Here is a 15,302-nt window from a genome sequence, read left to right as displayed (position 1 = left end):
CAGGGACATTGATCATCAAAATAATATCACCAGTTCCCCTGAATTCTATTGCCAATGTTAGATAGTTGCAAGCCCTCTCCTGCAGTGTATCTATATAATCTGTTCCTAAGCAAATATAGATGGGTATTTTCCAGAACCTGATGGGAGGATTTCATGGGATTCCTTATTTGCAGACATTTTGCACTTGTGGATCCAGGAAGGTAGAAATTGTCACTCATGTCCTCATATAGTGGTCTTTCTATGATGTCCATAACATGCTCCAAATATAAGGGTCACATAGATTAATTTTGTATTTATTATTTTTATATGCTTACTCCATATTCACATATCAGGTGGCCTAATAACTTTAACAAGTTGTACAACTGTATGCAACTTTTTATTAGATATGTTGTTTTATTGCCTAATATTTTTTCTTTCCCTTTTTATTGCAAAGGCTGGTCAAAGACCATAATAAAGATATTTGATTTGCTTGTAAGTGAAGGATAATGATTTTATAAAGCAAAAATACTGAAAAATTTTAAATTCTGCTTAGTCAATCTTTTTTTAAAATGACAGCTATACAATAACAGTAACAAAAGTACAGCTTGAACATCTTCCAGAGTATATGTTTAGAAGTAAAAGTTACATTTACAGTACAAGAATTTTAAATGTTTCCATGATCTATTTGCAAAGGACAAATTGTTCTGATTATTTAGGGAGCAACTAACAGATCTGTAACTTCAAAATAAAAACTGTTTTTAGTTAGTTGAAACTCACTCTATTAGTTAGGCAGGGACTAAGATAAAAATAAGTCTTAATTTAGCAAAGGCAGTTCCTAATGAAACTGTATCCCAAACTGAGTTTGCTGTAACTCAAAACAAAGCAGAATTGTCTACAAATGCTGATTAGTAACACAAGGCCTTATCTATGAAACACATGAACAATAACGTTTCTGTGATAATCATATGATTGTGAATATATCTTCATGTTTTCTTCTTGATTTCTTTATGTATTATTTTGGCTGCTGTAGAAAGAATAGTTTCAAATTTTGCTAATTTATCAGTGAAATTGTCTGACTTTTCTGTTCTATCTAACTTAGACAAATCTGAAAAATGTTGAAGAATGTAATTTCACTATATTACAAAAATTGTCCAATATGTGCTACCTCACCAGAAAAGGAATTGTTTTTTTCTTAGAGAAAATCAGTTAAATTCCACATTTATTTATTCTGAAACTAAATAGGACATGTGTCTGAAGTTTCTTTTGTAAGCAAAACAGTGTAGGGGTGGTAATTGATAGCTATAGACATGAAATCTACAGTAGTTATATTTGGAATAGATGCTGCCCTACAGTAGTAATATTGTATAAATTTCACATTGCTTCCAGTTTTAGCAAGTTATGTTAAATTAGAGTTTCATTATGTGCTTTTAATAAGCAAATAATAAATCATTCTTTAGATTGTCATGCATATATTTTTGTTTTCTTTGTAAGAATGTAGTTCTCCTTTTAGCAGGCAGCAGTCTCTCTTGATAAACCCCCTGCAATGGGGCCAAGAGATAAGCAAGCTATGAAGTGGAATGCTTTCTCTGCTCAAAATGCAGAAACAGGAATACCATCATCCACCCTCGGTACTTCATTATCATTGCCCAGAATCCTGCTACCAAACTGAGGCAAAAAAGCTATCATGTTCTCCACGGAACTCTTTTCCCAGGAAAAGCTCTTTGCCAGGGCACAGCAAAGCTTAAGAAACCCTGTCATATAGGATTAATGTGGCACAAGGATATTACAATAGTAAAAGTTGAACTTTACTATTGTAGATTCTAGTTTAGGATGTTACCAAAGCATTAAGGTAACAATTGGACTAATAAAGTATTCCTTTCATAAAAGTTCTAGAAGAGTTCTGAGAGTTAATGGCATTCTACTGAGGATCAATTCAACACTGATAACACCTTTCCACAATTACAATTTGTAGCCAAAAAAGAAAGTAATTACTTCCAAATGAGAAAAAAAGTTTTGGATATTATTTGTCTTACTTATTGCAGCAGGAAGTTAATTATAAAGTAGTTGCAATATTGTATTGCAAACTGCATGTCAAAGGAGCAGGGGTAATAATGTTGGTGGAATCTTCCTGAATGGCAGTTTGGGTATTTAGATATTAGCTTCTTCTTTATTATCATATTTCTAACATTTTATATGACATTTGCCCTCTTTAGTTATATGAATTTTATCATATTAATTTTCAGCATTAATAACCATAGTAATCGTAAGAGAAAACATACAGTATCAGATACGTTATTTTGATAAGAGATCCTTCATTATTCCAATCTGTTTTAAAAAAAACTTTGAGAAAATTAATTCTAGGTATTTTTAAACATTAGATTGAGGGAATCGTTGTAAATGTTGTGTTGATATTAATATTGTCCTTCTCCTCTATCCCTTCCTTTGGGACTCCTTATTAGTCAAAGTGCAATTTTTTATATTTTCTAAGTGCAGAGGACAGGATCTCTGCATGTTACTTTACAAAGCAGAATGTCAAATGTTGATTTGCATATAAATGATAATGTAGCAGTTTGTAAATCTTCTCAAAAATACACAGTGGAAAAATACATCCATATTGTTGTCAAAAAAATTCTATATAAATGAATTTATGAGTTGGACTTGATGCGGAGGAGACTTTACCTTTATTGAAAACAGGAAGCTATTACTGTGATTATTTAATAATTGAGACTATATCCACAAATAAATGGTTTACATTTTGTAAGTGATTATCATCCACCATGGTTCTCTTAATTAAGCCTATAGCAAGATGTGTTCACAAGAATTCACAAGAATTTTGTAAGTAAAATAAACTTACATTTCTTCTTCTACCTTTTTTCAGGAGACATGGAATGTGGGTTCGATTACGGAAGGTAGTAACCTGGTTGTTGGGAATATATATAGCGATTCCATTTCTAGTTAAAATTTGTCCAGCTATTCAGGCAAAGCTTGTCTTCCTAAATTTTGGTAAGAATAATGCTTCATTTAATGTTTATTTTATCTTGACTCTATGCTAATATTTTAATTCAAGATTAATAGGTGTTCATATCTTATCAGCCTACTCTTTCTTTAAAGACTGATTTCTGTTTAATTACTTAAAAGTCAATGTCAGTACCTTACAAGAATCTTGGAAATTGCTGCCATCAAGCTTCCTTGGCTATACTAATTTTATTTTTTTTGTTGGTAGAAAATCTAGTATATTGATATTTGATTTGAAGTCGCATTTGACTTTTTTCAATTGTTTCTGCATATATTAAATCTTGTGTCACAGTATTCAGTACAGATTTAAAGCATATTAGATCACAATTTGTCAGTATCTGATTACATTTCATTATTTCTTTGTGAAGTGCTGATGAAGGAGAGGCTTGATACTGTTGCTTGCAATTTTGTTACTGTTGGCATCTGCAGAGAATGTTCTAATACCAGACAGTGAAAAAGTAATTGTTTCCTTTCAGCACTCCTCAAAAATACCATCTTTGCTATGCTTGGTGTGACTGTATGCTAATTATCATGTCTGCATATTATGTAGAATTTGCTGCTGACTTTGTAAATGTTTTATAAAGATAGGATAGAAAACCAGCATTATTCAATGAGCTGAAACTGTGCCCTACAAATTTAATTCTAGGATTTCCTAAATTAGTTTTAAAGATACAATCTATAATTGACTGTTGGAACTAGGACAAACGGTAAAGTGTATTGACAGTTAACAATTATGATTTAATAAGTATGTTTTGGAATATGGCAATAGAAGTTGGAAAACAAATTACAAACCAAATAAGGTTAACTTCTAACCTTTCCCCAGATGAATAGCTAGAAAAAACAGCAAAGGGTGTTATCGTACCTTAAAGATACATACATTTAATATAGCCTAATATCTTCATTGGAGACTTTGTATATTATCCTGAGAATATAATGTACAAACTCATGTTTGAAAGTATATTTGGAAATAATGAGCAATGATGTCAGAGGGAAATGACATATAAAAAATACCATTCATTTCTTTCTGGCGTCTCTCTTTACTGTTGATGCTCTTCCTCCCAAATGGCTGTGTATATATTTACATGCCTCTGATGAAATGCATTGCAATTCATGCAGACCTAAGCTATTATATATTTGTTAGTCTTTAAGGTGCCAGAAAAGTTTTTAATTTTTTCTGTATCTCTGACTAATGGAAATAATTTTTAAAGAATCCTCCCCTCCTTGTTGACATTTAAACATGTCCAGTAATTTATAGCAAATTTAATTATGCATTAGGATATATATTATGCAGAAGTATTATTGTGCAAGCTTATGGTTGCTGGTTTTAATTACAGAAATAAGGTAAACAAAATGTAAAAGGAATAAGGTAAACAAAATGTAAAAGGAATGCTATCCTTCTATTTCAGTAAGAGTGCCCTATTTCATTGATTTGAAAAGACCCCAGGATCAAGGCTTAAACCATACCAGTAACTTCTATCTGCAGCCAGAGGAAGATGTGACTATTGGAGTTTGGTAAGAAACACTTTATTCTTCTCATTATACATTGATGTCCTTTTATAATTAGAACAAAAGCTTTGCTTTTTTTGTGAATTTAGGGGAAAAAAATCAAATAATGCAATGTACATTGCAGTTGTGTGCAGTATTATGCTGAAGGTTGTGCTTTAGACTCAAGTCAAGAAGAATGCAGTTTTAATATAAATGGTGTGGGATTGTTTCAGCATGTGACTTTAGTCTCTGAGAACAAAGCATGGGAACAAGGAAGAAAAAGATAAACAACCTTGAGGATGACACGAATCACTGCTTAGTTGTAGATATATTTGCAGATGTAGCTTTCAGGTTTCATCTTTGTCTTTCTTTTTGAATAGAAGGTATCCCAGATCTTTGATTATGTGCCATGAACTTGTTTTCAGCTTTTATTGATCTCAAAAATAGATTTTCTCCATCATGATCTGTCTCTAATATGGTCTTTTTGATCTTCCAAATGATGCACTCACCACCCTTGTAACAGTCTATTCACCTTGCTATTGATTGTTTTCTTTTTCTTTTTCCTTCCATCTTTCCCAGAATCAGGGCCTCCTAGGACTTTGCATAATGTTCCAAAATAGGATAATTTGAGCCTCATCATTTGTGCCTCAAGTGAGGAAACCTTCTGGGTTGATTTATTTGAGAATCCATTTGTTTATTTTCTTGGCTGTTACTGATAATATTTTCAGGAGTCTTCTCTAACAATAAAGTTCAAAAGTGTCAATACTCTTCCTATTCTGCCTCTTCAAAGTCCAACTTTTACTTCTATAGAATATCAGAGCATAGTAAGACTTGCACAATTGTGATTTTTGTGGATACAGACACATCATTTGAATATCTTTTCCAAAGTTTGCATGTGATAGTGCTAGTTTGTAGCATGCTTTTTTACTAATTGTTCCTTTACTATTGATGGTTAATTCTAAAAGGTAGAAACCAGCACCCCTTTGATATCTTCGTTAGCAATTCTAATCCCAATTTTTAGTCTCGGATAATCAGATGGACTAACAAATGTTTTTGCATCATGATGCAGAATTATGTCAGGTTCTGTCAGATGAAACTGATTGTTAGGTAGCAGAATGAAAACTGGATAGCGAGTCTTGAACTTTTCCATTGATAACAAGAATATCAAACTGCACTTGCAACCAAACATTGTGGCTTACGGTGCTCTTAATTAGGATGTAATTCTGCCTTTGGAAAGATACTCAATTCTGTCCTCCCAATTAGCCTAGTTTTTCATCGTTTCCTTTCATCTGTTTGAATTCATATTTTTATTTTTCTTGTCTTCACCTCCTTATTTGATTTTTTTCTTGTAAAGCAATTTTATTCTTCTGTAGTTTTTTCATTTTTTCAATGCTATCGCGGTTAAATAAATATGTCAATTTTGCTTTTCCAATAGTATTTTTTTAATTATGTTTGAGGGATTCAGCCTGGACTTTTTCACTAAATAATTTTGTCATAATTTTATACTGCTCAGAGCAATGAATCAAAGGACAGTAAAATAATAGTAGAACTACCAGTTTGTTTAAGTATGACTATAAAAATACAAACAATAAAATAAAAGTTAATGATGTGATATAAAATATCCAAACAGTTGCCATAATTATGTTCTTTCTAACAAGAAAGCTATAATTGTGATGAACAATGAGCTGAGACTCTTGAAATTTAAAGAAAAACTAGGATTGTTATTAAATCTAATTTTTACAACTCCTGAACAATATAGTCTAAATTAAAGAACAAGGATAGGCAAGTGCACACTCCACTCTAGATAAGCAAACAAAATGCTCAGGGGCCCTCATACGAGGAAATTTTATCAGGGTTTTTATCTTAGAAAAAAGGTAAGTAAGAAGATGGAATGACACGATAAAGATATATGAAATTCTTTTTTGTAGATAGTGAGAAAAAATATTTACCTTTCTTAACAACTAGATCAGGGTCCTTCAATTAAGATTAAGAATATGAAATTGAGGAATTTTTTTAAAAAACTGCCTTTTCTCTCATAGTAAACTGAAGTTGCTAGTTCAAGATTTGAAGAGTTTTAAAAGGAGATTTAAAAATAACATGAATGTTCAGGTTTTATTTAATTGATTCTAGTTTTTGTGGTAGTATGTTTTTCAGGATTAGTTGTTGGAGAGCACTTGCCAATCATTTTGCATGGAATACTGGGTTAAGTGGCCTTTGGCCTAATCTGCACTGTTTTTATGCTCTTAGGCAATTTCTGCAAGTCTACGTATGATGTAGAATTGAGTAACAACTCATAATGCTAATTCAGCACTCTATTAATAGAAGTAAAGTGAGTTTCAAAAGTGATTTGCAACTTCTTTTTTCTATTTTAGTTTGTTTACATGTATCTAACCACTTGTCAGATTTCTTTAATGACAGTCCAGACAGGAAAAGTGCAGCAAAGAAAAAAATCTCTTTAAATTTTGAATTAATAAGATTTATTTTTTTAAAAAGGTTGAAATGATAATACAAGAATTGTGGCAAATAATTTGCTTGTAGATCTACCCCATTTTCTTTTGAATATTGTAAGATTGTTGAAAAACTGGAATGGGATACCTTTGTCCTAAAATGACTCATGTGGTGCTGCTCATGATAGGTAGTGTTTACAGATATCCAAAATTGCATTGTTCTCTATTTTACTCCCTGCCCCACCTTCATGTCTCTACCTACTGTGTTTCCCTGAAAGTAAGGCCTACCCAGAAAATAAGGCCTACCTTGATTTTGGGGGGTGAGCTTAATATAAGCCCTACCCGAAAAATAAACCCTAGTTTGGGGGCAAAGTACACACCTAAAAATTAAGCTGGGGTGATGGTGGGGGGTGGAACTGCACCCCGCACCCACTTACCTTGCAGCTAGGCCTCTCCTTGCAGGCCCACTTCTTCTGTGGCATCTTCTGCAGCCAGGCCTGCATTTCTCATTCACAGGCCTTTCCAGAAGGCCTATGCAGCCAGAACTGAGCTATAGATTCAATCCATACTGTAGTGGGCCAAGTCCTTTTATTTAGTGAGCTTGTAAAACATAATAAAATTAAAGTAATGGTGCAAAGAGTTGACTGGTTGCCCAGAAAGCGATGTAAAATGATATTATTAAGTGAACAAGGCTACAGTTATAAAGAAATTAGAAGAAAAATTGGTGGAAACTTAACCAAAGGTGGCATTTCTACTGTACACTTTTCCCAAAAGGTTTCCACAATTTTGGCCACTACTGTAGTTCAGTTCTGCAAGACCTCTGCATCCGAGAACCAAGCTATGGATTGAATCCATTGCTTGGTACTCGGTTGCAAAAGCTTCCGGAAAGACCTGACTGAAGAATGAAGCTGCTCCTTCGGTCAGAAGAAATGGACCGGCTGGGCAGGGCTGTCGGTGCTGGAGGTGAGTAAAAAAGACACCCCCGAAATAAGACCTGGTGCCTCTTTTGGAGGCAAAAAAAAAGTTAAAAACTTACTTTTATGTCTAACCACTACTTTAAAAGTATCAAAATTGTTGTTTAATATTCCTTTGTTTTCAACTTGTAGAAATAAGAGCCAGTTTAGTGAAATACTAAGGAACTTAAGTTATAGTAACAACTTACAAATTGCCAGTTGCATCAGCTTGGTGGGAAGAAGGCTGATAATTAACAGGATCCCAATAGACATGCAGAGGCAAATTTAACTCTTTCTTCCTGGTATAATCCTAAAGAAAACCCATTTTTGGAAGTTTGTACTGCTAAGGGTTGGAAAACAGGATATATCCCCATGGAAAGCAAGGAGTTACCATCCATACTGATTTTGAATTTATGAATTGCATGGGAACAAGTTAGATAGTTCTCGGTACGCATATTATTTTCTTTATTGATCTTTTCAAGTGTTTGGAATATAAATAGTTCTGCTTGGAATAATATTAAGGCTTGAAAATAGAGGCTGGAAATAAAATATAATAAAGCAGTGTCTCTAAATTCTTTAATTTCAAAGGTTATTTTCAAATTTGTATTGAATGCTGCTCCCTTGCTAAATCTTTGGCATTCATCTTCATGTATCTGTGCTGCACACATAACTTATTCTGAACCATAATTTTGATTTTAAAAGCCATGCCTAATTAATATAATTAAATAGGGTAGAAAATACAGAATATCAGTCACCTCTTTTCCCAAGTATGGCAGGGAAAGAAGCAGAAGTTTGCTGAGAATTGTTCTCATCCTTGGTTGTTAGACTGCACTCTTTTTCCAAAAGAAAACTGAATTAGTTATACTGATGTAAACTAAATAGGTTTCTAATGTACTGTGTATGCATCTTATTTACTTTCAAATATTGTTCAGATATCAGCAATATGCATAGATGGTAGCTTTGGTCACAGCTAATTAAGTTATTTATTATAAAATTAAAATATAGATGGTAGCTCATGGAAAAACGAGCTTTAGTAACTATATTTGCCCAGTAATGAACACTGACTGGATTTGAGAAGAATATAATTTTATAAATAATTTTATAAACCTTCTCAACAGGGTTATAAATTATAAATTAATGATGGATGGATGGATGGATGGTAATCAGCAGGATAGTATAAGAAAGGAACTAAATTTATGAGATTTATACTGCACAAAGCTGGTTTAATAAATTACTTACACAATTGCCTTAATTATATCTCTTCTGGAATTACTGAACTGGGGATGGGGGGACAATTATTTTGTCACATTGGCCCAATGCATGTTGGAAAAAAACAAGCACCAAACTTTAGTGTTAGGAGCAAAGGTAAGAAACATTTCAAAATATATTGTGTTGTTGTTAATTGCGAAGTCGTGTCCGACCCATCGCGACCCCATGGACAATGTTCCTCCAGGTCTTCCTGTCCTCTACCATCTTCTGGAGTCCATTTAAGTTCACACCTACTGCTTCAGTGACTCCATCCAGCCATCTCATTCTCTGTCGTCCCATTCTTCTACTGCCCTCAATCTTTCCCAGCATCAGGCTCTTCTCCAGTGAGTCCTTCTCATTAGGTGGCCAAAGTATTTGAGTTTCAACTTCAGGATCTTTCAAAATATATGAAAGGTAACAAATACTTTTCATGAGAAGACTGTTGGGAAAGACTCACATGTACATATCTATGTATACAGACACAGATATATGTAGAAGAATATAGGTAGTTCTCTACTTGCAACCGTCCCTGATGGCTTCCACATTGATTTTGCTTGTCAGAAGCCAGCTGGGAAGGTCGTAAACGGTAATCACGTGTCAACCTTCCAGATAGGAAACATGACTAGATGAACTAATTCTACTTTATTGTAAAGTTACATTAACAGAACCTTGCAAGTCTGAAAGTACAAACTTCCCACCTGCCACTTTTAACTGCTAGAGTCCAGTGTTTCCCAAACTTGACAATTTTAAGGCATGTGGACTTCAACTCCCAGAATTCCACAGCCAGCGTTGCTGGCTGTGGAATTCTGGGAGTTGAAGTCCTCATGCCTTAAAATTGTCAAGTTTGGGAAACACTGTCAGCTAGACCCATTAGGGCGGGTCCTTCCTAAATTTCTTTTTTTCCTAGGCAGCATCTCCTCTGCCCTTTCCTCAAGGTTATCTGTGCATTCCATTACATCAGGTGATGGCAGGGACACTGTGGCAGTCTAAGTGCAAGAATCAATTGCAAGTCATTTTTTTCATTGCCACTGTAACTTGAAATAGTTGCTAAATGAATGGTCATAAGTTGAGGACTACCTGTAATCAATGAGCACAGAATGTAAGCTAGGGTATTTCCTGTGATATAAAAATATATAATTGTATGGAATCAAACTGGACTTTGAACTCTTGCTACAGAAAGCTAACTTGCCTTTTTCTACATAGAACAGTTATGAGGCTATTCAACACAAGCCTAGCATTTTTAAGGATAACTCTTGTTTGTTTGGTTTGTTTTTATATTTATTTCTACCATGAAATAAAAATCCACCTCTGTTCATCTGTCCAAGCAGTTGCGCATTTCTGTTAAAAGATAACTTACCTGATTGAAACCTGATTTTACTGAGTATGATGTGGAAAATGCCATAAAAACAATTTTCTCTTCTCCCAAAATTATGGAAACATTTTGGAAGTTGTGCTGTAAATAATGTTTATCTTATTTAAAACTTGCTTGGACTTCTATTTTATTCTTTAGTTTGATGAGCAGTTCTTGCAATATAATGTCAATAGCAGTTTTCCTTGCAAATGGATTCACTATCCAGGCCACAATATCCATATCCACAAGCTCGTAGAAACAGATTTCCATTTCATTACGCAGCTACTTAAATGATCCATCTATATGAGTATCAGAAAATTCCTGATGTCCAATATTGTATGTGTATAATTTCAGTTTTTCAAAAAATCCCTTAATCTTCTCTTTTCATGATAAAAGGTAACACTTTCTTCCTTGCAGTTGCTTGTTTAACAAAGAAAATTTTTCAAAAATATCAGAGAAAAGTAAAACATGTTGCATTTAGTAAAAGTGATCTCTTTTTCGATCTGTTTACTATTGAAAAAATGCCACAACCATTCCCACAGAGCATCAAAATGAAGAATGCAGTTATCTTTAGATAATGGATTTCTGTATGCAATAATAAGTATTTAAATCACTCCCATTGCAAGGCTGTTGAAATAAACAATTTTGACATACATTTAATTTTATGCAGTTAACTGCCTTTCATATTAAACTTCTATATTGTTCTGTAGTTTGATGAGCAGTTCTTGCAATGTAACATCAATGTCAGCAGTATCCACTGCAAAAGGATCACTGTTCAGGCCAGAATATCCAACCCTTCCAAATATTTTGAAATCAAATGGTGGTGGTGAACTATGCAGTGAAAACAAAATACTTCTGGCACCACATATTTCAAAAATGCGATACATTTTTTATGTAACTGTCATGGAAGCTATAATATTGTCAAAAGGGGTATCATTCTTATTGAAATAAGTCTTCTTCAAAAATTGTTTTCCCTTTAATAACTGTTTTAAGTTTTCATGTGAAAAGTGTTTCTTGTCTGAACTTGTCAGCGACAAATATCTTACATAAGCCATAAGTATTGTTGTGTTATTTGGTAAATAGGCTTCAATTTGCAGACCAAACTTCTTAACTTTTAACTGGGACACTGGGAATCTGGCACCAACAAGACAGTATCTGTATTACTATACAATTTCTGTGCTGCCCCATTACATGTTTTTTACTTGTAGCTCCCTTGAAATATTCTATGGTTCCAATTGAGAACAGCTGAATTAAAACTCTAGAAATTCTGGAAGGAATTCAGCACACAATTCATTGCTGATGGTTTGTATACTAATTCTAGATACTGTATATAACTTACTTTACATTTCCTATAGCAGTGTTGGCGAACCTATGGCACGGGTGCCAGAGGCAGCACTCAGAGCCCTCTCTGTGGACATCCGTGCCGTTGCCCCAGCCTTGCCTCCCCCCACGACCACCCCCTCACCAGCAGCCCCCCTGGAGGAGAGTCGCCCTCGAGTGTGGCCCATGCGGAGCAACGCAGCCAAGGACATGGCAGCCAGGCAGTGTAGACAAGACTCTGCCCTCATGCCCCATCATGCACAGTTGATGCTGCGGGGCGTGGACAGAGGGCATGGCTGCCATGGTGCTGCTGGGCTGCCTGGGTGATCTGCGACAGGCCCTGGAGGTAGTGAGTGGCCCTGCGGGCAGGCGGGGGGCAGGGCAGGGGATAGAGCAGGGGCGGGGCCAGTTTTTGGGCACTCAGTCTCTAAAAGATTCACCATAACTGTCCTATAGGCTTCTGAAGCAGGGAAGTTACTAAGATAGGATGAAAATATGCAAGGAAACAATGAAACAATTCTTGTTACCATTTTTTTTTAGGCACACAGTTCCCACATTTTTATGGAAAGATGCTCAAGGGAAGGACCAACTATGGTACGAGGATATTTTGGGTTCCAATAACCCTGTAATCCTTTATTTGCACGGAAATGCAGGGACTAGGTAAGCAAAACACAAAAATGTAAATAATGCCCATAATTTAAATCTATTCAGGGCTCATTCTTCATTAGGCAGGGCAAGTACTGCAATACACACACACACACACACACACACACACACACACACACGTGCGTGTGTGTGTGTGTGTGTGTTTGTGTGTGAATATAATCAAATCAAATCAAATTCAGATGTGAATATAAGACTGCAGAGTAGAAAGGATTTTATTAAAGGACTTTTATTTTGCCGCATCTATGAGGGAAACACTCTGGCATTTTGCTTGTCTGATTCATTTTAAAATGTGAAGGGGGGAAAAGGAAGAAATACACTTTTTTCTAACAACAGTTTTGGATATAATTAGTAATGTTCATGCTGAAGCCAGCCTATGTCTTGTTTACTGTAGTTAATTTTTCAATGTGTTTCTCTTACTGTCTTTTCATCAGATAAGATTCAATGGCATTGTACCACAGTTTAGATCCCAAGATTAGACAACATAGTTGATGGCAGCAGCAGAGCAGGGCCTCTTTGATTAATGTTTTCAGTAACTAGGAGTTCTGTTGATTAATGTTTCTAATTTTTGGAGGAACAAAGAAAGCTATACTGATAAGAGAACTGGTTTAAACCTGTGAAGGACACTGACCTGAATTTTACTTAACTGCAAACTCATAATGTGAGAAACAGTTTTCCTGAATGTGAAGATAAACATTAACAAGATCATACCAAGAATATTATAGGATGCTATGGAATGTTACTTGCTACATATTAGTTACTGAGCATGTATGCTGCATCAGAGATGTGTCAAATGAAAGAACTCATTTCAAACCCAGTATGTTTGAACTGTATATAAAATGATTTTCTGCCTTTGTAAACTGCTCCTCTTAAGTGAGGCAACTTTCCTTACTTGTATGCAGATTTTAATGTACCTTTCTGGCTTGGATTCTGTTAGAACAAGGGACATCAGGCTAATAGATCTGCTGGCATTGACGGCTAACATGGTGGATGTTTTGGATTTCAATACTACTATGCATTTGAATGGAATTTATTGTTAATGTGCAGTTGTTTACAGATTCCAAGTAAGGAAATATTGAATACGATAGATGTAGAAAGTATATTCGCTCTTCCAGTCAGTATTTAGTAACATCTTCTTTGGCATAAGTAATAGCTTTTAAGTTTCTTATAGCCAGCTAAAAGACCTTCTATTCTTGCTTTTTTTAAAAAAAACTTCCTTGCGGAGATCTTCTAGCTCAGAAATATTCATTGGTCTCTGTACATGTTTTATATATCTGAGATCCACTTACAGATTTTCAGTACGTCTGGAGACCTTGAAGGCCGTTCCAAATGCAAGAATATAAAGAATTTTGGCTGGCTATATGAGTGAAGCGTTGTAATTACAGTTGGACACAATTTAGTTCAATATCTGCAATTCAAACTTTGATTTCTGGCTGACTTCTGAATGACATGAATAGAATTATGTAAATTCCAGTTAGCAGTGCTTCTGCCCTAGCAAGTAGCTAAGTCTACTGTTTTAAGTAAGGGTTTATTGAAATCAGTGGTTCTTGAATTATTTCTAATAACAGGTTTTTCATTAAAAGCCAGCTCATATTTATGCTGACATTAGAAAATTATGTAACACAATGTTTTATATTGATTTTAACTTTATTTTCCCAACATTTCTTAACAGAGGAGGGGGTCATCGTGTGGAACTTTACAAGGTAGGAATTGTGGTGTTGTTACTTATAAGTTCTAAATACTGTTATGCATTGCTATTAAAAGCAACATGAACCTGTATTTGTCTTCTGTAGTTTACATTTATTTAATTTATGTGCCTTGTTCCCTGATAAGGTAAAATAAATAAGAGTTAGAAATATAAGAAGGTACTCAAAACTGTACATTACGCATCAGTGTCAGTCATATTGTAAGCCTTTTATGATTTGTTCCATTCCACAACACAATGAAATATTGCATCTTGAAAAGTTGCCACTTTCCATTAAAAATGAGAACCTTGTATATTGCCATGTGAAAGTGAAGGAATTTATTAGCATGTAGTGATTATTATTTTAAAAGTGTTTCTTTAATTTATTTGAAGTTGCTTATCTTCCCATACAGGTTTTAAGTTTTCTTGGTTACCATGTAGTCACATTTGATTATAGAGGTAAGATCATTAGACTACATTTTTGTTCTTAGACTACATTGTTTATCCTTTTGTCCCCAAATATGGGTGGCTGTTTTGTTTTAACCAACCTATTGGCTATTTCTTGAATTTCATTAACCACATAATTTGCAGGAGTTTGTGTGTTTTATTAATACCCCAAATTGTGGAGCAAGGTCTGTTAATAGTAATTCCCTATTTTTATAAATTAATTGTAAATAAATTATAAATCTATTACAGAATATTTACAAATGAATTGTTTAATTAACAGTAAGAATATGCAAAATGTTGGATCTCAAATGAAAAACTTCACAAAATAATCTATTTTGAAGCTGCTGTTTTGAATGTGAAACAAGAAATTCTGAGCCAAAAACAACTTTTTGAACGCAGAAGAGTTCTGCTTCCAGCAAAAAATACTCCAGAATGGTTAAAACAGTCCATTTAATAGCATAGCAGCAGTTTCACATCCATAGATTGTTCTGTGGAGTTCTGCAAAGTTTCATGCTTGAAAATACTTAAAAATGATATTTTTTGCTTGTACCTAATTCGTTTTTTTCAAACAGTTATTCAAACTACATAGTAAGCAGTGAATCCTGTGCCAAGCCTTTAAAAATGTTAGTTTCTCTAGTACATTTTGACTGAATACTTTGGGAATATTTTATACTTCCATAAATAGATCTTCCCATTAATGTTTAATGACA

At 34.3% G+C, this 15,302-nt stretch overlaps 1 protein-coding gene across 1 annotated transcript in view; it reads left to right on the top strand.

Moving 5' to 3' along the window:
- ABHD12 (abhydrolase domain containing 12, lysophospholipase) overlaps positions 1-15,302 on the top strand; it is a 37,097-nt gene that overhangs the window by 10,261 nt on the left and 11,534 nt on the right. Inside the window, exons 2-6 of the mRNA XM_039320875.1 lie at positions 2,858-2,982; positions 4,401-4,506; positions 12,339-12,458; positions 14,134-14,164; positions 14,559-14,604. Coding sequence (XP_039176809.1) covers positions 2,858-2,982; positions 4,401-4,506; positions 12,339-12,458; positions 14,134-14,164; positions 14,559-14,604 — 428 coding nt within the window. The remainder of the gene's footprint in view (positions 1-2,857; positions 2,983-4,400; positions 4,507-12,338; positions 12,459-14,133; positions 14,165-14,558; positions 14,605-15,302) is intronic.

The sequence above is a fragment of the Crotalus tigris genome, unplaced genomic scaffold, assembly GCF_016545835.1.
Source record: "Crotalus tigris isolate CLP2741 ecotype Arizona unplaced genomic scaffold, ASM1654583v1 scf7180000023713.2527936, whole genome shotgun sequence".
NCBI lineage: Eukaryota > Metazoa > Chordata > Lepidosauria > Squamata > Viperidae > Crotalus > Crotalus tigris.
Note: the sequence above shows the minus strand (reverse complement) of the source record. Positions and strands in the feature narration are given on the sequence as shown.